General features: G+C 44.2%; 1 protein-coding gene across 1 annotated transcript in view; it reads right to left on the bottom strand.

Moving 5' to 3' along the window:
* tmem8b (transmembrane protein 8B) overlaps window positions 1-25016 on the bottom strand; it is a 400770-nt gene that overhangs the window by 77137 nt on the left and 298617 nt on the right. Inside the window, exon 6 of the mRNA XM_045695455.2 lies at window positions 7248-7678. Coding sequence (XP_045551411.2) covers window positions 7248-7678 — 431 coding nt within the window. The remainder of the gene's footprint in view (window positions 1-7247; window positions 7679-25016) is intronic.

Raw genomic sequence — 25016 nt, 5'->3', positions numbered from 1 at the left:
TTTTTATCCAGACGTGCAAATGCTGCCCCCTAGACCCAACAGGTTAACTTCCAGCAAGTGAAACTTACCTAGCTTTCCCCCAGCGTTATGGCAACCCCATTACTATTTTCAGTTCCTGGAGTTGGAGGGAGGGAAGGAAGGAAACAAGGTTTACATGCAGCCCCCCCCCCCTCCCGAGCACTTGGCTGAGGTAAACCCCCAGAGCAAGGGACCTTGGCACGGATCTGAGTGACCAGTGCACCCCTCTGTAAAAACATTACTGTGACAACAGTGCTCCAACGTTTGGCAAACGGGATACTACGTCAGACATTACCAGAGCCCCTTGTGCCCGCCGGGCTTCATGCAGGCTATACAGTCTCACGGAAGCACAATGTATATTGGAAGCTTGTCCATTTTTAATTCTCCCCCCTCTGTTACCCAGCATTCAATAGTGTTCACAGGGTTCAAGGGGTATATCAATCTCCCAGGGTGAGAGTGACAAGTTGGGTCAGTGTCCACAAGGGGTGCCCCTCCCCCATAGGTGGCTCAATACTGCGATTTATTGCTGATTCCTACCTGTAGCTCACTAGTCCCTATGAGGTGTCTAGTGATACAGGTTATGGGCTCTATAGGCAATTACTTGTTGGTAGCGGAGTGGAAACGACTTATTGATTTGCTACCAGATCCACAGGTGTTTTGCCTTAGGCTAGCACAGTAAATAACCACAGAGCTAGCGTGATGTGAGGGTAGAGAAAGATCAGGTGACCTTGTTAGCCAGCCAGAGCTAGCGTGATGTGAGGGAATGAGCAGGGTTGGACACAACTTCGCTATTATCCCACACGCAGTCTCTGTGATTCATATGAGGCCGCAAATGAGCTGCCTGTCCCATCAACACGTCAACTGTTCACGAGGCCTCAGCGCCCGTTTTTGAGGAAATATCCTCCCGTCTCCAGAAGCAGGCAATCTGAGCGGTTCCTATATCGAAAATCTGTGACGGCTGGTACAGCCGGTATTCCTGGTTACGAAAAGGGATGTGACTTTACGACCCATTCTAGACCTACGTGCCCTCAGCAAGCACCTCAGACTACAAACTCATGAGCTACCAGCGACTGGCTAGTGGCTGCATAGTCGAGGGGGAAAGCCGTGTTACACACATCACTGCTACTGTCCCATATTCTGTCTCTAGGCTTCATCAGAAACCAGAAAAATATCTGTCTGACTCCATCTCACCGTATTCAGTCTCTAGGATTCATCAGAAACCAGAAAAATATCTGTCTCGCTCCATCTCACCGTTCCCGTTCAAGGCTTGTGTGGCCTTGGCCTCATGCATGGTGATCTTAGGGTTGTGTGCGGCTGCTCGGCCATGGAAACCCATTTCACGAAGGTCCTGACCAACAGTTCTTGTGCTGACGTTGCTTCCAGAGTCAGTTTGGAACGCAGTAGTGAGTGTTGTAACCAATGACGATATTTACGTGTTAAGCGCTTCAGCGTTCTGTGAGCTTGTGTGGCCTACCACTTCCCGGCTGAGCCGTTGTTGCTCCTAGACGTTTCCACTTCACAATAACAGCACTTACAGTTGAACGGGGCAGCTCTAACAGGGCAGAAATGTGACCGACTGACTTGTTGGAAAGGTGGCATCCGACACCAGAGTCACATGTTACTACAACTCATAAACCCACTCGGTGTAATCGCTAGTGTGACGACGTTCGTAAGGAGGGGACTAAGGTGCAAGGCTGCCTAAGTATGATTACCAATCAGAGACAATGATAGACAGCTGCCTCTGATTGGAAACCATACTCAGCCAAAACAAAGAAATACACAAACTAGATTGCCCACCCCACATCACACCCTGACCTAACCAAACTACAGGAAATAAAACATCTCTCACAGGTCAGGGCATGACAGTACCCCCCCCCCCCCCCCAAAGGAGCGGACTCCTGGCTGCAAACCTGAACCTATAGGGGAGGGTCCGGGTGGGCATCTACCCATGGTGGCGGCTCCGGTTCGGGCATAGCCCCCGCTCCGCCCGCTAATCCCTCCGCTTTTGTACCACCGGACCGCAGATCGTCGGAGGAGGAACCAGACCATGGATCATCGCCGGAGGCTCTGTACTACAGACCGCCGCTGGAGGCTCTGGTCTGTAGACCGCCGCTGGAGGCTCTGGACTGAAGACCGCTGCTGGAGGCTCTGGACTGCAGACCGTCGCTGTAGACTCTGGACTGCAGACCGTCGCTGGAGACCCTGGACTGCAGACCGTCGCTGTAGACTCTGGACTGCAGACCGCCGCTGGAGGCTCTGGACTGCAGACCGTCGCTGGAGACTCTGGACTGCAGACCGTCGCTGTAGACTCTGGACTGGAGACCGCCGCTGGAGACTCTGGACTGCAGACCGTCGCTGTAGACTCTGGACTGCAGACCGTCGCTTTATGATCACTTTAGATTCTATCTCTGCTTTATGAAGGTGTCCAAGGACACAGATAAGGGCCAGGACCAGAGAAGTGTTCAGTACTACATCATCCCACAACTGCCAAAGTCCTGGATGAGTTCCCATGCCTCCGTCATCCCACAACTGCTAAAGTCCTGGATGAGTTCCCATGCCCCCATCATCCCTCAACTGCTAAAGTCCTGGATGAGTTCCCATGCCTCCGTCATCACTCAACTGCTAAAGTCCTGGATGAGTTCCCACGCCTCCATCATCCCTCAACTGTCAAAGTCCTGGATGAGTTCCCATGCCTCCGTCATCCCTCAACTGTCAAAGTCCTGGATGAGTTCCCATGCCCTGAAGCAGTCATAAGCCCAGTCACTAGACGGCTGCTGAACAGAGCTGGAGTGGTTTGCTATTACTCTTAAAGTTCAGTCTGAAGTAGGCATCGTCAAAGCTTCTTAGAATATGAAGGTATACAATGTGAACATGGACCCATTCCGCTTTACTTCCGTGTCCTGTTCCATAATGTTTTGATGGACTCGTGTGCTTAAATTATACCTCTATTGAACAATGACTTTGTAAAATTGTACTTTGACACAAATGGAAATAGTACATTGTTCGAAATTGTACTTTTGAGTTTGAAATTAATGAAATAGCACTTTGTTGAAAATTGTACATAGTTGTGTATACCTTTTCAACTGTCAAAACAATAACACGTTCTGGTCGCACGTGCAACCAAGAGGTTCCCCAGTAAACATCCGGTGCTGCTGTGCCCCATAATTGCTAACTAGCTAGGTAGTTGGCTAGCTAGCACAAAATGACAAGTTCGCATTTCTTGATCCACCAATTTCTTTTACAAACGCCTTATTGACTTATTGATTTGCTACCAGATCCACTAAACACAATCATGAGACAACGTTTATATCTCGTTTATTATCTGTTTGCTCTGGTGGTGTTGCATTAGGCTAGCACAGTAAATAACCACAGAGCTAGCATGATGTGAGGGTAGAGAAAGATCAGGTGACCTTGTTAGCCAGCCAGAGTTAGTGTGATGTGAGGGTAGAGAAAGATCAGCTGACCTTGTTAGCCAGCCAGAGCTAGCGTGATGTGAGGATAGAGAAAGATCAGCTGACCTTGTTAGCCAGCCAGAGCTAGCGTGATGTGAGGATAGAGAAAGATCAGGTGACCTTGTTAGCCAGCCAGAGTTAGTGTGAGGTGAGGGTAGAGAAAGATCAGCTGACCTTGTTAGCCAGCCAGAGCTAGCGTGATGTGAGGATAGAGAAAGATCAGCTGACCTTGTTAGCCAGCCAGAGCTAGCGTGATGTGAGGATATAGAAAGACCAGGTGACCTTGTTAGCCAGCCAGAGCTAGCGTGATGTGAGGATAGAGAAAGATCAGGTGACCTTGTTAGCCAGCCAGAGCTAGCATGATGTGAGGGTAGAGAAAGATCAGGTGACCTTGTTAGCCAGCCAGAGCTAGCGTGATGTGAGGATAGAGAAAGATCAGCTGACCTTGTTAGCCAACTAGATTCATTTCTCTCACAACAGCCAACAATATAACTAAACTAAATGTAGCTAGAATCTGAGTCCAATGGTTGACGGCCTCATTGTTTACAACAAAAGTTAGCTACCAGCAGTAATTACCTCACTATCATCCTCTCTCTCCCCCCTCACTAATCTGCTCTCATGAGGACCGCCACTGGAAAGGAAGACCCAGTTACCTCTGCTGCAGAGGATAAATTCATTAGAGTTACCAGCCTCAGAAATTGCAGCGCAAATAAATGCTTAACAGACAAGTAACAGACACATCTCAACATCAACTGTTCAGAGGAGACTGTGTGAATCAGGCCTTCATGGTCGAATTGCTGCAAAGAAACCACTACTAAAGGTCACCAATAATAAGAAGATACTTTTTTGGGGCCAAGAAACACGAGCAATGGACATTAGACCGGTGGAAATCGGTCCTTTGGTCTGATGAGTCCAAATTTGAGATTTTTGGTTCCAACCGCCATGTCTTTGTGATACACAGAGTAGGTGACACTGTCTGTGATTTATTTAGAATTCAAGCCACACTTAACCAGCATGGCTACCACAGAATTCTGCAGCGATACGACATCCCATCTGGTTTTTGTTTAGTGGGACTATCATTTGTTTTTCAACAGGACAATGACCCAACACACCTCCAGGCTGTGTAAGGGCTATTTGACCAAGAAGGAGAGTGATGGAGTGCTGCATCAGATGACCTGGCCTCCACAATCACCTGACCTCAACCCAATTGAGATGGTTTGGGATGAGTTGGACCGCAGAGTGAAGGAAAAGCAGCCAACAAGTGCTTAGCATATGTGGAAACTCCTTCAAGATGGTTGGAAAAGCCTTCCAGGTGAAGCTGGTTGAGAAAATGCCAAGAGTGTGCAAAGCTGTCATCAAGGCAAAGGGTGGCTACGTTGAAGAATCTAAAATCTAAAATATATTTTAATTTAACACTTTTTTTTGGTTACTACATGATTCAATATGTGTTATTTCATAGTTTTGATGTCGTCACTATTATCCTACAATGTAGAAAATAGTAAAAATATAGACCCATTGAATTAGTAGGTGTGTCCAAACTTCTCTTCTACATTATATAAGGAATAAGGTGTCATTTGGGTGTCTGGTGGTGTAGTTCTGCTGCTGCTGCTCACTGTGATGGCTTCAGGTTGGAACACTGTGATGGCTTTAGGTTGGAACACTGTGATGGCTTCAGGTTGGAACACTGTGATGGCTTCAGGTTGGAACACGGATGGCTTTAGGTTGGAACACTGTGATGGCTTCAGGTTGGAACACTGTGATGGCTTCAGGTTGGAACACTGTGATGGCTTTAGGTTGGAACACTGTGATGGCTTTAGGTTGGAACACGGATGGCTTTAGGTTGGAACACTGTGATGGCTTCAGGTTGGAACACTGTGATGGCTTCAGGTTGGAACACTGTGATGGCTTTAGGTTGGAACACAGTGATGGCTTTAGGTTGGAACACTGTGATGGCTTCAGGCTGGAACACTATGATGGCTTTAGGCTGTAACACTGTGATGGCTTTAGGCTGTAACACTGTGATGGCTTCAGGCCGGAACACTGTGATGGCTTTAGGCTGTAACACTGTGATGGCTTCAGGTTGGAACACTGTGATGGCTACAGGCTGTAACACTGTGATGGCTTTAGGCTGTAACACTGTGATGGCTTTAGGTTGGAACACTGTGATGGCTTTAGGTTGGAACACTGTGATGGCTTTAGGTTGGAACACTGTGATGGCTGTAGGTTGGATCACTGAGATGGCTTTAGGTTGTAACACTGTGATGCTTTAGGTTAGAACACTGTGATGGCTTTAGGTTGGAACACTGTGATGGCTTTAGGTTGGAACACTGTGATGGCTTTAGGTTGGAACACTGTGATGGCTTTAGGCTGTTCACTGTGATGGCTTTAGGCTGTAACACTGTGATGGCTTTAGGCTGTAACACTGTGATGGCTTTAGGTTGGAACACTGTGATGGCTTTAGGTTGGAACACTGTGATGGCTTTAGACTGTAACACTGTGATGGCTTTAGGTTGGAACACTGTGATGGCTTTAGGTTGGAACACTGTGATGGCTTTAGGTTGGAACACTGTGATGGCTTTAGGCTGTAACACTATGATGGCTTTAGGTTGGAACACTGTGATGGCTTCAGGCTGTAACACTGTGATGGCTTTAGGTTGGAACACTGTGATGGCTTTAGGTTGGAACACTGTGATGGCTTTAGGCTGTAACACTGTGATGGCTTTAGGTTGGAACACTGTGATGGCTTTAGGCTGTAACACTGTGATGGCTTTAGGTTGGAACACTGTGATGGCTTTAGGCTGTAACACTGTGATGGCTTTAGGCTGTAACACTGTGATGGCTTTAGGCTGTAACACTGTGGTGGCTTTAGGTTGGAACACTGTGATGGCTTTAGGCTGTAACACTGTGATGGCTTTAGACTGTAACACTGTGATGGCTTCAGGCTGTAACACTGTGATGGCTTTAGGTTGGAACACTGTGATGGCTTTAGGTTGGAACACTGTGATGGCTTTAGGCTGTAACACTGTGATGGCTTTAGGCTGTAACACTGTGATGGCTTCAGGTTGGAACACTGTGATGGCTTTAGGCTGTAACGTTGTGATGGCTTTAGTTTGTAACACTGTGATGGCTTTAGGCTGTAACACTGTGGTGGCTTTAGGTTGGAACACTGTGATGGCTTTAGTTTGTAACACTGTGATGGCTTTAGGCTGTAACACTGTGGTGGCTTTAGGTTGGAACACTGTGATGGCTTTAGGCTGTAACACTGTGATGGCTTCAGGTTGGAACACTGTGATGGCTTTAGGCTGTAACACTGTGATGGCTTTAGGCTGTAACACTGTGATGGCTTCAGGTTGGAACACTGTGATGGCTTTAGGCTGTAACACTGTGATGGCTTTAGGTTAGAACACTGTGATGGCCTTAGGTTAGAACACTGTGATGGCTTCAGGTTGGAACACTGTGATGGCTTCAGGTTGGAACACTGTGATGGCTTTAGGTTGGAACACTGCCTCCATACTGTAGCTAATGCCTTAATGTCTTGACTTGTATGAAAATCGTCCTATTTCACTTCCTGGTATGAAAATCGTCCTATTTCACTTCCTGGTATGAAAATCGTCCTATTTCACCTCCTGGTATGAAAATAGGCCTATTTCACATCCTGGTATGAAAATAGGCCTATTTCACTTCCTGGTATGAAAATAGGCCTATTTCCCTTCCTGGAAGAGGGAAAACTTACAAGGTACAAAACACATCTTGTAATGAAATCTTTTTGACACTCACCAGGTTGAGTTTGAGTTCCATATTGAGGACTCCTCCACTGTCCAGGACAGGCATGAGGTTAATGGAGAACACAGCAGCCTTGTCCGGAGGAACAGAGATGTTCGGACCAAAGAAGATGTAGAAGTGGACAGAGAAGGTGTCCAGCTCATTCCTCAGGGTGGGCCGGATGGGCCAGCACCTGTTGGGGTCGGAGCTGGGAGCCATATGGGTTATACTGTCCTGGGGAGAGAGGAGGGGACCGGCTGAGTCCGAAGCAGAGGAGTTCTGGGCGAGGCTGGGGAGGCCGGAGAGTCCGGCAGGGGTGGAGGGGAGCGTTTCAGAGAGAGAGAAGCCCATAGCACTGCCAAAGGACTGCGGCAGGTTGAGGTTAGAGCTGTGGCCAGAAGAGGAGCTGGAGGGGGAACCCTTAGAGGCGCTGGATTTGGAGCAATCTGGAGAGAGAGAGAGAGAGAGGTAGAGAGAGGTAGAGAGAGGTAGAGAGAGGTAGAGAGAGGTAGAGAGAGAGAGAGGTAGAGAGAGAGAGGTAGAGAGAGAGAGAGGTAGAGAGGTAGAGAGAGAGAGAGGTAGAGAGAGAGGTAGAGAGGTAGAGAGGTAGAGAGAGAGAGAGAGGTAGAGAGAGAGAGAGAGAGAGAGAGAGAGAGAGAGAGAGAGAAAATGGAGTCATTTAGGGAGAGTGGGGAGACAGACAGACAGACAGACAGACAGACAGACAGACAGACAGACAGACAGACAGACAGACAGACAGACAGACAGACAGACAGACAGACAGACAGACAGACAGACAGACAGACAGACAGACAGACAGAGGAAATGTGTCATGTCATAGCCCTACCAGTGTGAAACAGGCCGTTCCACTGACAGTAAACAGGCCTCTCCTCTCCTCCCCTCTCGACTCCTCTCCTCTCCTCTCCTCTCGTCTCCTCTCCTCTCTTCCCCTCTCCTCTCCTCTCTTCTCCTCTCCTCTCTCCCAGTCTCCTCTCCTCTCTTCCCCTCTCCTCCTCCTCTCTTCTCCTCCCCCAATCCTCTCCTCCTCCTCTCCTTGCCTCTCCTGTCTCCACTCCTTCTCCTCTCCTCTCAAGAGCCTCTCCTCTCTGCTCAGGTCTAGTTTGCACATGTGCCTGTTAGGTTGCCTGGCCGTATTATCTGTAGAGAGGTGTCTGGGTCAGTCTGAAGTGCTCTCATGGACAGCAGCAGCCTGTCGACAACACACACACACACACACACACACACACACACACACACACACACACACACACACACACACACACACACACACACACACACACACACACACACACACACACACACACACACACACACACACGACTCAGAGGTTTAGAGAAACAAACAAAAGGTGGATCATTGTCAAGAGGCTTCTATTTCCTCTCATCTCCACATCAACCAGTCAGATCATCAGATTGTCTGGAAGCAGAAAAACACAACAGGTCCTGTGTGTTGAAATGATCAAATGAAGTGGAACTACACAGCTTTCAGCAGCTTGGTTAAACAGATGGTTTAATGACTGACTGTCTGTCTGTGGTTAAACAGATGGTTTAATGACTGACTGTCTGACTGACTGTCTGTGGTTAAACAGATGGTTTAATGACTGACTGTCTGTGGTTAAACAAGTGGTTTAATGACTGACTGTCTGTCTGTGGTTAAACAGATGGTTTAATGACTGTCTGACTGACTGTCTGTGGTTAAACAGATGGTTTAATGACTGACTGTCTGTGGTTAAACAGATGGTTTAATGACTGACTGTCTGACTGACTCTCTATGGTTAAACAGGTGGTTTAATGACTGACTGTCTGTGGTTAAACAGATGGTTTAATGAGTGACTGACTGTCTGTGGTTAAACAGGTGGTTTAATGACTGACTGTCTGACTGTCTGTCTGTGGTTAAACAGATGGTTTAATGAGTGACTGACTGTCTGTGGTTAAACAGATGGTTTAATGAGTGACTGACTGTCTGTGGTTAAACAGGTGGTTTAATGACTGACTGTCTGACTGTCTGTCTGTGGTTAAACAGATGGTCTAATGAGTGACTGACTGTCTGTGGTTAAACAGGTGTTTTAATGACTGACTGTCTGTCTGTCTGTCTGTGGTTAAACAGATGGTTTAATGACTGACTGTCTGACTGACTGTCTGTAGTTAAACAGATGGTTTAATGAGTGACTGACTGTCTGTGGTTAAACAGATGGTTTAATGACTGACTGTCTGTGGTTAAACAGATGGTTTAATGACTGACTGTCTGACTGACTGTCTGTGGTTAAACAGGTGGTTTAATGACTGACTGTGGTTAAACAGGTGGTTTAATGAGTGACTGTCTGTCTGTGGTTAAACAGATGGTTTAATGAGTGACTGTCTGTCTGTGGTTAAACAGATGGTTTAATGACTGACTGACTGTCTGTGGTTAAACAGATGGTTTAATGACTGACTGTCTGTGGTTAAACAGATGGTTTAATGACTGACTGTCTGTCTGTCTGTCTGTGGTTAAACAGATGGTTTAATGACTGACTGTCTGTCTGTGGTTAAACAGATGGTTTAATGACTGACTGTCTGACTGACTGTCTGTGGTTAAACAGATGGTTTAATGACTGACTGTCTGTGGTTAAACAAGTGGTTTAATGACTGACTGTCTGTCTGTGGTTAAACAGGTGGTTTAATGACTGTCTGACTGACTGTCTGTGGTTAAACAGATGGTTTAATGACTGACTGTCTGTGGTTAAACAGATGGTTTAATGACTGACTGTCTGACTGACTGTCTATGGTTAAACAGATGGTTTAATGACTGACTGTCTGTCTGTGGTTAAACAGATGGTTTAATGACTGTCTGACTGACTGTCTGTGGTTAAACAGATGGTTTAATGACTGACTGACTGTCTGTCTGTGGTTAAACAGATGGTTTAATGACTGACTGACTGTCTGTGGTTAAACAGATGGTTTAATGACTGACTGACTGTCTGACTGTCTGTGGTTAAACAGATGGTTTAATGACTGTCTGTCTGTGGTTAAACAGGTGGTTTAATGAGTGACTGTCTGTCTGTGGTTAAACAGATGGTTTAATGAGTGACTGACTGTCTGTGGTTAAACAGATGGTTTAATGACTGTCTGTCTGTGGTTAAACAGATGGTTTAATGACTGACTGTCTGTCTGTGGTTAAACAGATGGTTTAATGACTGTCTGTCTGTGGTTAAACAGATGCTTTAGTGACTGTCTGTCTGTGGTTAAATAGATGGTTTAATGAGTGACTGACTGTCTGTGGTTAAACAGATGGTTTAATGACTGTCTGTCTGTGGTTAAACAGATGGTTTAATGACTGACTGACTGTCTGTGGTTAAACAGATGGTTTAATGACTGACTGTCTGTCTGTGGTTAAACAGATGGTTTAATGACAGTCTGTCTGTGGTTAAACAGATGGTTTAATGACTGTCTGTCTGTCTGTGGTTAAACAGATGGTTTAATGACTGTCTGACTGACTGTCTGTGGTTAAACAGATGGTTTAATGACTGACTGTCTGTGGTTAAACAGATGGTTTAATGACTGACTGTCTGTGGTTAAACAGATGGTTTAATGACTGACTGTCTGTCTGTCTGTCTGTGGTTAAATAGATGGTTTAATGACTGACTGTCTGTCTGTCTGTCTGTGGTTAAACAGATGGTTTAATGACTGACTGTCTGTCTGTCTGTCTGTGGTTAAACAGATGGTTTAATGACTGACTGTCTGTGGTTAAACAGATGGTTTAATGACTGACTGTCTGACTGACTGTCTGTGGTTAAACAGATGGTTTAATGACTGACTGTCTGTGGTTAAACAGGTGGTTTAATGACTGACTGTCTGTCTGTGGTTAAACAGATGGTTTAATGACTGTCTGACTGACTGTCTGTGGTTAAACAGATGGTTTAATGACTGACTGTCTGTGGTTAAACAGATGGTTTAATGACTGACTGTCTGTCTGTCTGTCTGTCTGTGGTTAAACATATGGTTTAATGACTGACTGTCTGTCTGTCTGTCTGTGGTTAAACAGATGGTTTAATGACTGACTGTCTGTCTGTCTGTCTGTGGTTAAACAGATGGTTTAATGACTGACTGACTGTCTGTGGTTAAACAGATGGTTTAATGACTTACTGACTGTCTGTCTGCTTTCACACATAATATTTGCCATATAAGCCTGATTCTCTGTAACACTCGCTGTCTTGTATGAGAGCTGAGTGAATCAGAAGGGATATTAAGGAGAGCACCGAAGATAAACACTGAGAACAAAGGCTATTTTACACTAAGGGGTTATATTTAGAGTTACAATTAGAGTTAGGGTGTGTGGACGTGTTGAACTATACTTGTGGGGACCACAAGAAATCCAAATCCAAATCAAATCAAATTGTATTGGTCGTATACGCAGACGTTATTGCGGGTGTTGCGAAATGGTGCTGTAATATCTAACAATACACAACAATGTACACAAATCTAAAGTAAAATAATAGATTTAATAAATATAGAAATATTAGGATGAGCAAAATAGATACACTACATGACCAAAAGTATGTGGACACCTGCTCATCGAACACCTCATTCCAAAATCATGGCCATTAATTTGGTGTTGGTCCCCCCTTTGCTGCTATGACAGCCTCCACTCTTCAGGGAAGGCTTTCCACTTGATGTTGGAACATTGCTGCAGGGGGACTTGCCTCCATTCATCCACAACAGCATTAGTGAGGTTGGACACTAATGTTGGGCGATTAGGCCTGGCTCGCAGTCGGCAGTCCAATTCATCCCAGAGTGTTCGATGGGGTTGAGGTCAGGGCTCTGGGCACGCCAGTCAAGTTATTGGTACTCGGTAGTGTGTGTTGCAACCGGGGACAGACATTTTTTTAAGCGATACGCACTTCAGCACTCGGCGGTCCCGTTCTGTGAGCTTGTGTGGCCTACCACTTCGTGGCTGGGCTGTTGTTGCTCCTAGATGTTTCCACTTCACAATAACAGCCCTTACAGTTGACCGGTGGCAGCTCTAACAGGGAAGAAATTTGACGAACTGACTTGTTGGAAAGGTGGCATCCTGTGACGGTGTCATGTTGAAAGTCGCTGAGCTCTTCAGTACAGGCCATTCTACTGCCAATGTTTGTCTATGGAGATTGCATGGCTGTGTGTTCGATTTTATACACATGTCAGCAACGGGTGTGGCTGAAATAGCCGAATCCACTCATTTGAAGGGGTGACCACATACTTTTGTATATATAGTGCATTTGGAAAGTATTCAGACCCCTTGACTTTCTCCACATTTTGTTACGTTACAGCCTTATTCTAAAATTGATTACATATTTTTTTCCATCATCAATCTACACACAATAACCCATGATAAAAAGGCTAAAACAGTTTTTAGAAATTTTAGCAAATGTATTAAAAATAAAAAACAGAAATACCTTATTTGCATAGGTATTCAAACCCTTTGCTATGAGACTCGAAATTGAGCTCAGGTGCCTCCTGTTTCCATTGATCATCCTTGAGATGTTTCTACAACTTAATTGGAGTCCACCTATGGTCAATTAAACTGATTGGACATGATTTGGAAAGGCACACACCTGTCTATATAAGGTCCCACAGTTGACAATGCATGTCAGAGCAAAAACCAAGCCACGAGGTTGAAGGAATTGTCCGTAGCGCTCCAAGACATGATTGTATCGAGGAACAGATCAGGGGAAGGGTACCAAAACATTTCTGCAGCATTGAAGGTCCCCAAGAACACAGTGGCCTCCATCATTCTTAAATTGAAGAAGTTTAGAACCACCAAGACTCTTCCTAGAGCTGGCCACCTGGCCAAACTGAGCAATCTGGGGAGAAGGGCCTTGGTCAGGGAGGTGACCAAGAACCCGATGGTTAATCTGACCGAGCTCTAGAGTTCCTCTGTGGAGATGGGAGAACCTTCCAGAAGGACAACCATCTCTGCAGCACTCCACCAATCAGGTCTTTATGGTAGAGTGGCCAGACAGAAGCCACTCCTCAGTAAAAGGCCCATGACAGCCCGCTTGGAGTTTGCCAAAAGGCACCTAAAGGACTCTCAGACCATGAGAAACAAGATTCTCTGGTCTGATGAAACCAAGATTGAACTCTTTGGCCTGAATGCCAAGTGTCACATTTGGAGGAAACCTGGCACCATCCCTAAGGTGAAGCATGGTGGTGGCAGCATTATGCTGTGTGGATGTTTTTCAGCGGCAGAGACTGAGAGACTTGTCAGGATCGAGGGAAAGATGAACATTGCTCTTTTGAACCCCAGTATCTGTACTTGCACATCATCTTCTGCACATCTATCACTCCAGTATTAATGCTAAATTGTAATTATTTTGCCTACAGTAAGGGAAAAAAGTATTTGATCCCCTGATGATTTTGTACGTTTGCCCACTGACAAAGAAATGATCAGTCTATAATTAATGACTTGGAGAAGATCTGCAAAGAGGAATGGGACAAAATCCCTCCTGAGATGTGTGCAAACCTGGTGGCCAACTACAAGAAACGTCTGACCTCTGTGATTGCCAACAAGGGTTTTGCCACCAAGTATAAAGTTATGTTTTGCAGAGGGGTCAAATACTTATTTCCCTCATTAAAATGAAAATCAATTTATAACATTTTTGACATGCGTTTTTCTCAATTTTTTTGGTTGTTATTCTGTCTCTCACTGTTCATATAAACCTACCATTAAAATTATAGACCGATCATTTCTTTGTAAGTGGGCAAATGTACAAAATCAGCAGGGGATCAAATACTTTTTTCCCTCACTGTATATAGCCTATTTATTGCCTTACCTCCCTAATCTTCTACATTTGCACACACTGTACATCGATTTTTTTCTATTGTGTTATTGACCGTACGTTTGTTTATTCCATGTGTAACTCTGTGTTGTTGTTTTGTGTCGCACTGCTTTGCTTTATCTTGGTCAGGTCGCAGTTGTAAATGAGAACTTGTTCTCAACTAGCCTACCTGGTTAAATAAAGGTGAAATGAAAAAATGAGGAAAACAAATGCTATTGGAATCCAAACAGAGTCTCTTTCGGTTTGGTTCCTGGCCTGCTGTACTACAGTCTCCTCTTTATGGAGTCAGTCTACCATACTCTGAATGGCACACACACAACATCCATGTCTAAATTGTCTCAAGGCTTAAAAATCCTTCTTTAACCTGTCTCCTCCCTTTCATCTACACTGATTGAAGTGGATTTAACAAGAGACATCAATAAGGGATCATAACTTTCAACTGGATTCACCTGGTCAGTCTGTCGTGGAAAGAGCAGGTGTTCCTAATATTTTGTACAGTCAGTGTATATAATATCCATATATGATAAATATTGACCCACTACACACACACACACACACACACACACACACACACATCTGTCAGAGCGATATCAGCCAAACTGTCTCTGTTCCATCATCAGTCTCATGCTTTAGCGGGTCACACACCAGAATTTTCTCAGTGTTCTACTACAAGAACGTTAAATGGTGGATAAATAATACAATGATATTTGTTATTTAACTTTTATTTGATCAGGGAATCAACACTGAGACCGAGGGGCTCATTTCCAGATGAGCCCTGTGTACACAATACACATAGACATACAATATACACATTTAAAACTACACATGCAGAAATACATGTTCAAATACACCAAAAAATACGGAAAAAAACATACTACTAGGTCCTCAGTCAACACTCAACTGTCTGAGCGGCACCAGAACATCCAATTGTAATGAGATCTGCTAATTGTTTCAGCAGTGGGGCGCATTAAAACTAAAAAGTGGATTTACCTAATTCGGTGGAGACCTGAGGAACCTCATGAGTTAACCAACACTGTGAACGGGTTTGGTATCTCGTGTTTTTTGTACTTTAACAACAAAGTTAGTTAAGTTGGAAGCTTGTGTAGTAGAGTTTTGGAAACAGAAAGAAATGAATGAACCTATGGGCCGTTAATGAGGACCAGACAACCATTTTATTCAGTATGCCGTGTGGCGTATTGAAACTGTCTCCTGTGATACCAGACAACCTTTTGATTCAGTATGCCGTGTGGGGCATTGAAACTGTCTCCTGTGATACCAGACAAACCTTTTGATTCAGTATGCCGTGTGGCGTATTGAAACTGTCTCCTGTGATACCAGACAAACCTTTTGATTCAGTATGCCGTGTGGCGTATTGAAACTGTCTCCTGTGATACCAGACAAACCTTTTGATTCAGTATGCCGTGTCGCGTACTGAAACTGTTTCCTGTAATAGTGGAAGGCGTTATGGTATCTATAAGTTTAGTAGTTCCTGCTGCATTTAGATAAATGTTGTCACCATTGGCAGCGTTCCTCTGTCTGGTGTCTATGCTCTTTTGCCCATCTTAATCTTTTCTTTTTATTGGCCAGTCTGAGATATGGCTTTTTCTTTGCAACTCTGCCTAAAAGGCCAGCATCCCGGAGTCACCTCTTCACTGTTGACGTTGAGACTGGTGTTTTGCGGGTACTATTTAATGAAGCTGCCAGTTGAGGACTTGTGATGCGTCTGTTCCTCAAACTAGGCACTCTAATGTACTTGTCCTCTTGCTCAGTTGTGCACCAGGGCCTCCCACTCCTTTCTATTCTGGTTAGAGCCAGTTTGCGCTGTTCTGTGAAGGGAGTAGTACACAGCGCTGAACCAAATCTTCAGTTTCTTGGCAATTTCTCGCATGGAATAGCCTTCATTTCTCAGAACAAGAATAGACTGACGAGTTTCAGAAGAAAGTTCTTTGTTTCTGGCCATTTTGAGCCTGTAATCGAACCCACAAATGCTGATGCTCCAGATACTCAACTAGTCTAAAGAAGGCCAGTTTTATTGCTTCTTTAATCAGGACAACAGTTTTCAGCTGTGCTAACATAATTGCGAAAGGGTTTTCTAATGATCAATTCGCTTTTTAAAATGATAAACTTGGATTATCTAACACAACGTGCCATTGGAACACAGGAGTGATGGTTGCTGATAATGGGCCTCTGTACGCCTATGTAGATATTCCATAAAAAATCAGCCGTTTCCAGCTATAATAGTCATTTACAACATTAACAATATCTACGCTGTATTTCTGATCAATTTTATGTCATTTGAATAGAGAAAAAAAAGTGCTTTTCTTTCAAAAACAAGGACATTTCTAAACTTTTGAAAGGTATTGTATATTTCAAAAATGTCGAAAGGACTGCCAGTCACAAGAAAAATCTGCCTAAGCTAAGTTGTTTTTCATTAAATCTTTCAGACAATTCATGCGTGAACCATGGGTTAGATCTGACCTTTACCCTTAATACCTTATATGGAGCATGCTTATCTACAACAGAGATAAACAGAGAGGTAAAACATTTAAGGGCCTGATCCGAATCAGAGATAAGAGGAAACACCCTCCCAATCATACAATCCCAGGTCATACAGGAAATGTTTCTCATTGAAAGTTCTACAATGTATCTTTGTAAATAATGTCTGGGCTGTATACTTACGAGGAGCGTTTGTCAGTGTTTTAAGTTGGGGCGGGTTGATCAATTGAGAAAATTGTTTCGCAGTACAAATATCTTTCAGTCTATCTGATGCTATGAGAGAGAGAAAAAAAAAACTGATACTGGCATCAACCAATCCTGGTTAAGATCACCCAATATTAATAATTCTGATGTAGTATAGTTACATTTTTTTTTTTACATTTTAGTCATTTAGCAGACGCTCTTATCCAGAGCAACTTACAGTAGTGCATGCATTTCATACATTTTCTTTTTTTCCCCGTACTGGTCCCCCGTGGGAATCAAACCCACAACCCTGGCGTTGCAAACACCATGCTCTACCAACTGAGTCACACGAGACCAGTGTTACACGAATTACACTGCAAGTCAGACAATTTGCTAATGTAACCGATGTGAAATGGCTAGTAGTTAGCGGTGGTGTGCGCTAATAGCTTTTCAATCAGTGACGTCACTCGCTCTGAGACTTGAAGTAGGGTTTCCCCTTGCGTTGCAAGGGCTGCGGCTTTTGTGGCGCGATGGGTAACGATGCTTCGTGGGTGTCAGTTGTTGATGTGGTCAAGGGTCCCTGGTTCGAGCCCAGGTTGGGGTGAAGAGAGGGACGGAACCTACACTGTTACACTAAGAGCAATTAGGATAAACTTCAACTAGCGTTAGTATTATTGCTTGGGGACAGAGGTGTTAATATTTAATTTAATAATAATAATAATAATATTAATTTTATTTAATATTATTTTGACAGGGAGTCAATGCTGAGATCAAGGTCTATTTTCAAGATCAGTCCTGTCTAGCACCACAATACATATCAAAATACAATAAACACATTAAACTACACATTTGTATACACATTAAAATACACGGAAAGAGAAACACAATCATAAAAAAAAAAACAGACACATTCTTCAGTAAAAATATCCCGTAACAACCTTCAGAAATGCCCTAGAGGCACCAATTCCTCCCATTTGAAAGTGCATTGTAGATCATTTCACACACAAGGTGCAAGGAAACCAAAGGCTACTCTATCTAACTCTCTAGACACCAAAGGAGTGTGAACGTGTTTTGATAACTTGTCATTTTAAATCTTAACAGTGATGTTAGGTAAATCAGGACTTTGTGGAGCAGGACTTTGTAAACAAAAAAGAGAGCAATGATGTGATCTACGTGACGTTAAAGAGGTCCAGACAACCTTCTGGTAAAGAACGCAGTGATGAGTAATAAAACTGTCTCCTGTCATAAAACGAAGGGCTCTATGATAAACACCATCCAGGAGTAGAGACAGCTGCACTTTAATAAATAGTATGACCATAATCAAGAACAGGTAGAAAGGTTGACTGCACAATCTGCTTTCTGTTGACTAGAGAAAGACAATCTGCTTATATCTGGAGTATTTCTCCTGTCTTATCCGGTGTCCTGTGTGAATTTAAGTATGCTCTCTCTAATTCTCTCTTTCTTTCTTTCTCTCTCTCTCGGAGGACCTGAGCCCTAGGACCATGCCTCAGGACTACCTGGCCTGATGACTCCTTGCTGTCCCCAGTCCACCTGGTCGTGCTGCTGCTCCAGTTTCAACTGTTGTGCCTGCGGCTATGGAATCCTGACCTGTTCACCAGATGTGCTACCTGTCCCTGACCTGCTGTTATCAACTCTCTAGAGACAGCAGGAGTGGTAGAGATACTCTGAATGATCGGCTATGAAAAGCCAACTGACATTTACTCCTGAGGTGCTGACCTGTTGCACCCTCGACAACTACTGTGATTATTATTATTTGACCCTGCTGGTCATCTATGAACATTTGAACATCTTGGCCATGTTCTGTTATAATCTCCACCCGGCACAGCCAGAAAAGGACTTGCCACCCCTCATAGCCTGGTTCCTCTCTAGGTTTCTTCCTAGGTTCTGGCCTTTCTAAGGAGTTTTTCCTAGCCACCGTGCTTCTACACCTGCATTGCTTGCTGTTTGGGGTTTTAGGCTGGGTTTCTGTACAAAACTTTCAGATATTAGCTGATGTAAGAAGGGCTTTATAAATACATTATTGATTCTTGCTGACTAGAGAGAGACGCAATCTGCTTTCTGCTGACTAGAGAGACGCAATTTTCTTTCTGCTGACTAGAGAGAGACAATCTGCTTTCTGCTGACTAGAGACACAATCTGCTTTCTGCTGACTAGAGAGAGACAATCTGCTTTCTGCTGACTAGAGACACAATCTGCTTTCTGCTGACTAGAGAGAGAGACGCAATCTGCTTTCTGCTGACTAGAGAGACACAATCTGCTTTCTGCTGACTAGAGACACAATCTGCTTTCTGCTGACTAGAGAGAGACACAATCTGCTTTCTGCTGACTAGAGAGACACAATCTGCTTTCTGCTGACTAGAGAGACACAATCTGCTTTCTGCTGACTAGAGACACAATCTGCTTTCTGCTGACTAGAGAGAGAGACACAATCTGCTTTCTGCTGACTAGAGACACAATCTGCTTTCTGCTGACTAGAGACACAATCTGCTTCCTGCTGACTAGAGAGAGACACAACCTGGGACTGTAGCCTTGTCTCAGCCAGGTCAGCAGGGGGGGGTAATGGGACTGTAGCCTTGTCACAGCCAGGGCAGCAGGGGGGATAATGGGACTGTAGCCTTGTCACAGCCAGGGCAGCAGGGGGGGTAATGGGACTGTAGCCTTGTCACAGCCAGGGCAGCAGGGGGGGGGTAACTGCATACATAATAGTATCATCCGTATATAGATGAAATATAATTTTTTTAAAGATTGACCAACAACATTTATATAAATAGGGAAAAGAACAGGTCCTAGTGTGAACCCTGTGGTACACCTTCATGTACTTCAAGAAATTCTGACTTAAACCCATCAATCACGACGGCCTGAGTTCTGTCACTAAAATAATCATGAAACCATGAACAGGCATCAGAGCCCAGGCCTATTCGAGGACAACTTATTCAATAATATAGCATGATCAACAGTATCAAAACCTTTTGACAGATCCACAAACCTAAAGCATTGACAAGATCATTAACAACTAATGTGGTTGTTGTAACAGTGGTATGTCCAGGACTAAACCCTGATTGGTTGACATTCAAAATACATTTCACAGATAAAAAAAAGAGCAAAGGATTCTAGAGTCTTTGCTAAACCAGGAAGCCTTAAATGGTGTGATTAACATCACTGCTATTCACCCTTATGGCGTGGCAACACAAGAGTTGATTACCAGACTTCTGGAAAATTTCCTGATAACAATGTTAAATTAAAAACTGTGGGTTATTGAGCCAACAATGATTGGTGCTGCATAAGCAGACCAGGATCCAATTGGTCGGTCCCTGTGGATTTCTTGTTGTCTACTTTTAGAACCAGGATTTATTTTTTCTGTAAATAACCAGAATTTATTTATTCTGTAAATAGCCTAAAATAAAATCTTTGACTATAATTTCTCTGATCATTCAGCAAGTTTCCCCTATCAGCATCCAGCCCAATATATTTGTGAATAGGCTTAGTTATTTCTAAGAGATAACCCGCAGAAATAAAATGGTGATTAAATACATAAATCATGTCATTTTTTTCTCCATAATTAGGTCAGTTTCTGAATTAATTTGTTGTGGCAGAGAAGAAGAAATAGAACCCTTCAGGCGTTTTAACAGTTTTCCTGAATTTAGCACGGTTCCCATTACAATCTGAAAGAGCGGTTACAGTGGGGGAAAAAAGTATTTGATCCCCTGCTGATTTTGTATGTTTGCCCACTGACAAAGAAATGATCAGTCTATCATTTTAATAGTAGGTTTATTTGAACAGTGAGAGACAGAACAACAACAAAAAAAATCGAGAAAAACACATGTCAAAAATGTTATAAAATGATTTGCATTTTAATGAGGGAAATAAGTATTTGACCCCTCTGCAAAACATGACTTAGTACTTGGTGGCAAAACTCTTGATGGCAATCACAGAGGTCAGACGTTTGTTGTAGTTGGCCACCAGGTTTGCACACATCTCAGGAGGGAATTTGTCCCACTCCACTTTGCAGATCTTCTCCAAGTCATTAAGGTTTCGAGGCTGATGTTTGGCAACTCGAACCTTCAGCTCCCTCCACAGATTTTCTATGGGATTAAGGTCTGGAGACTGGCTAGGCCACTCCAGGACCTTAATGTGCTACTTCTTGAGCCACTCCTTTGTTGCCTTGGCCGTGTGTTTTGGGTCATTGTCATGCTGGAATACCCATCCACGACCCATTTTCAATGCCCTGGCTGAGGGAAGGAGGTTCTCACCCAAGATTTGACGGTACATGGCCCCGTCCATCGTCCCTTTGATGCGGTGAAGTTGTCCTGTCCCCTTAGCAGAAAAACACCCCCAAAGCATAATGTTTCCACCTCCATGTTTGAAAGTGTTCTTGGGGTCATAGGCAGCATTCCTCCTCCTCCAAACACGGCGAGTTGAGTTGATGTCAAAGAGCTCCATTTTGGTCTCATCTGACCACAACACTTTCACCAGTTGTCCTCTGAGTCATTCAGATGTTCATTGGCAAACTTCAGACTGGCATGTATATGTATTCTTGAGCAGGGGGACCTTGCGGGCGCTGCAGGATTTCAGTCCTTCACGGCGTAGTGTGTTACCAATTGTTTTCTTGGTGACTATGGTCCCAGCTGCCTTGAGATTATTGACAAGATCCTCCCGTGTAGTTCCGGGCTGATTCCTCACCGTTCTCATGATCTTTGCAACCCCACGAGGTGAGATCTTAAATGGAGCCCCAGGCTGAGGGATATTGACAGTTCTTTTGTGTTTCTTCCATTTGTGAATAATCGCACCAAATGTTGTCACCTTCTCACCAAGCTGCTTGGCGATGGTCTAGTAGCCCATTCCAGCCTTATGTAGGTCTACAATCTTGTCCCTGACATCCTTGGAGAGCTCTTTGGTCTTGGCCATGGTGGAGAGTTTGGAATCTGATTGATTGATTGCTTCTGTGGACAGGTGTCTTTTTTACAGGTAACAAGCTGCGGTTAGGAGCACTCCCTTTAAGAGTGTGCTCCTAATCTCAGCTCGTTACCTGTATAAAAGACACCTGGGAGCCAGAAATCTTTCTGATTGAGAGGGGGTCAAATACTTAGTTCCCTCATTAAAATGCAAATCAATTTATAACATTTCTGACATGCGTTTTTCTGGATATTTGTGTTGTTATTCTGTCTCTTACTGTTCAAATAAACCTACCATTAAAATTATAGACTGATCCTTTCTTTGTCAGTTGGCAAACGTACAAAATCAGTAGGGGATCAAATACTTTTTTCCCCCACTGTACATAATAATCACATTTAAACTTTCTGATTTCCACAATGATTCCTCATTTCTTAAACGTTTGCCAGTCCAGGCCTAAGATTGTGTTCCTGGCCTTGACCCAAGAATCCTCTGTTTTCTGAATGACTTCTGATAATTCCAGCGTGTACCAGGCATTCGATCTACCTGTCACGACTTCTGCCGAAGTCAATGCCCCTCCTTGTTCAGGTGATGCTCGGCGGTCGACGTCACCGGTCTTCTAGCCATCATTGATCAGTATTTCATTATCCATTGGTTTTGTCTTGTCTTCCTACACACCTGTTTCCAATTACATTCATTACATGTTGTGTATTTAACCCTCTGTTTCCCCTCATGTCCTTGTCCGAGATTGTTTGTGATGTTATGTTACGTGGGTTTGTGTATCGGTGTGCGACGGGTATACTTTACCCATTTATTTTGTACTTTGGTTTTGGAGTTTTTTTATTTTATTAAATACTCCATATTAACCAACTTGGTATCTCCTGTGCCTGACTTCCCTGCCACCTACATACACGACTATGACACTACCTTTAACCCTTCATTTTTTGAAGGGAGCATGATTATCCATAATAGTGTTGAAGACATCTACAAAAAGGCTGAAAGCTTAATCAGGTTCAGGGATAACGGAAATAAAATCAAGGTCACTAAAAATAAAGATCATGTAAAAAAACGCCTGTTCACTGAAGTTTTTAAACTTCCTCTTTGTGATGACACAAGGCTTAGATTTTTGTACTCTCAAATCTCTAACACAAACAACTAGACAATGGTCACTAATATGTTGGGCGACGACAATAAAAGTTATGCCAACAGAGTGTACAGTACTCTTTAAACCAGATATGAAATGATAACAGCCTGCTGAAACTTTTGGAGCCGCAACCCAGCGACGGCACGGACCAGAGATAATCGACTGCTTTTCAGAACCTTTCAGGGTGTTGATCAGCTCAATAAATTAATGGTTTTATTAGCTGTAATTGACCCTTTTTGATATAATTTGATCCCACTACGACAGCAGCAGGCTGAAATAATGTGATATCCTTCACCGTAGCACCCAAGGTAGCACAGGGTTTTACTCCAGGGACCCGAGATGTGCCTCACCATGGAGCTACCAACGATGATGGCTGGAGGATGGCGAGTGGCCGTGGATGACTGGCTTTTTCTGTGCCTACTTGAGGACCGACGGGGGAAGAGAGACAGAGGACCCACATCATGGGGGGAAGCTGGAGCCTTAGACATCCTGTGGTAGAAACCCCCAGAGCTGGACTCTCAGAAAACAGGGTAGAGGATGAAGGAGTAGGAATCTCGGTAAGCAGGTAGTTGAAACTGTTACTCAGCAGGATGGGATACCCAAAGCCATTTCAGCTTCGTTCACCAAAGACCACTGCCTTGGGTTGGGCTTACGGTCTGGGCTTACGGTGTGTGACGTGCCTCCACTGGGATGCAGGATCGATAACAGTGACACCCTCAAGCTCCTCATCAAGCTTCCTTGCTCCTTTATTCTCCAAGGACGGTTGAGATGGGAGGGGAGAGGTCAAATAATTAGGGAGCGGTTTCTATCCAGGATACACTGTTATGTCTTAGAGTGGGAGACATCCAGGATACACTGTAATGTCTTAGAGTGGGACCCATCCAGGATACACTGAAATGTCTTAGAGTGGGAGACATCCAGGATACACTGTTATGTCTTAGAGTGGGACCCATCCAGGATAGACTCTAACAATGTCTTAGAGTGGGACCTATCCAGGATACACTGCAATGTCTTAGAGTGGGACCTATCCAGAATACACTGTAATGTCTTAGAGTGGGACCTATCCAGGATACACTGAAATGTCTCATCTTTGCTTACTATGGATGTCCAGCTCAGACATACACTATATATACTAAAGTATGTGGACACCCATTCAAATTAGTGGATACGGCTATTTCAGGCACAGCCGTTGCTGACAGGTGTATAAAATTGAGCATACAGCCATGCAATCTCCATAGACAAACATTGGCAGTAGAATGGCCATACTGAAGCGCTCAGTGACTTTCAACGTGGCACCGTCATATGATGCCACCTTTACAACAAGTCAGTTCATCACATGTCTGCCCTGCCAGAGCTTCCCCGGTCAACTGTAAGTGCTGTTATTGTGAAGTTGAAATGTCAAGGAACAACAATGGCTCAGCCACGAAGTAGTAGGCCACACAAGCTGACAGAACGGGACCGTAGAGTGCTGAAGCACGTAAAGCATAAAAATCGTCTGTCCTCAGTTGCAACACTCACGACCAAGTTTCAAACTGCCTCTGGAAGCAACGTCAGAACAAGAACTGCTCATCGGGAGCTTCATGAAATTAGTTTCCATGGCCGAGCAGCCGCACACAAGCCTAAGATCACCATGTAAAATGCCAAGTGTCGGCTGAAGTGGTGCAAAGCTCGCCACACTGAGGTGGGAAGTGAGAGGTGTCAAAGCCCTTGAGCCCAGCAGTGGAAGGAGAGTCTCACAGCCTCCCCCCCACCCAAATTCAGAGGCCTTTGAAGCCCCCTCCATCTGTGCAGAGGTCATTACAATACAGTACCCCCTGGATTCATCTCTATTTTGAACTGACATGCAGCCAGGACACTTACATTTTAAATTACCTCAATAAGAAACAATATTGTTGCTTTGATCACATCAGAAGATATCCTCCTCGCAATCTCCAAAATACAACAGCCGCAGAACAACTTTGTTTGGACGTCGTAAAGGACCATTTGCCGAAACCTCTTTTTGTACCTGGAAAAAAAAATGGTGGACAGGAACTTGCTAGATAGGTTAGCTAGCTAGCTGGGATTTTCTACAAGGAATTTCCCTCCCAAAAAAAGCTTCTCCCAAGTGGGTGTGCCTTCTGCAATGCTTCTTGGATTCCACCTGGTGATCTGTTCACCGTCTGGCCCTGTCTGGTACAGGTACAGTGGCTTGCAAAAGTATTCACCCCCTTGGCATTTTTCCTATTTTGTTGCCTTA

This window comes from Salmo salar, chromosome 15 (genome assembly GCF_965601325.2).
Source record: "Salmo salar chromosome 15, fSalSal1, whole genome shotgun sequence".
NCBI classification, from domain to species: domain Eukaryota; kingdom Metazoa; phylum Chordata; class Actinopteri; order Salmoniformes; family Salmonidae; genus Salmo; species Salmo salar.
This window is presented reverse-complemented; position numbering and strand designations above follow the sequence as displayed.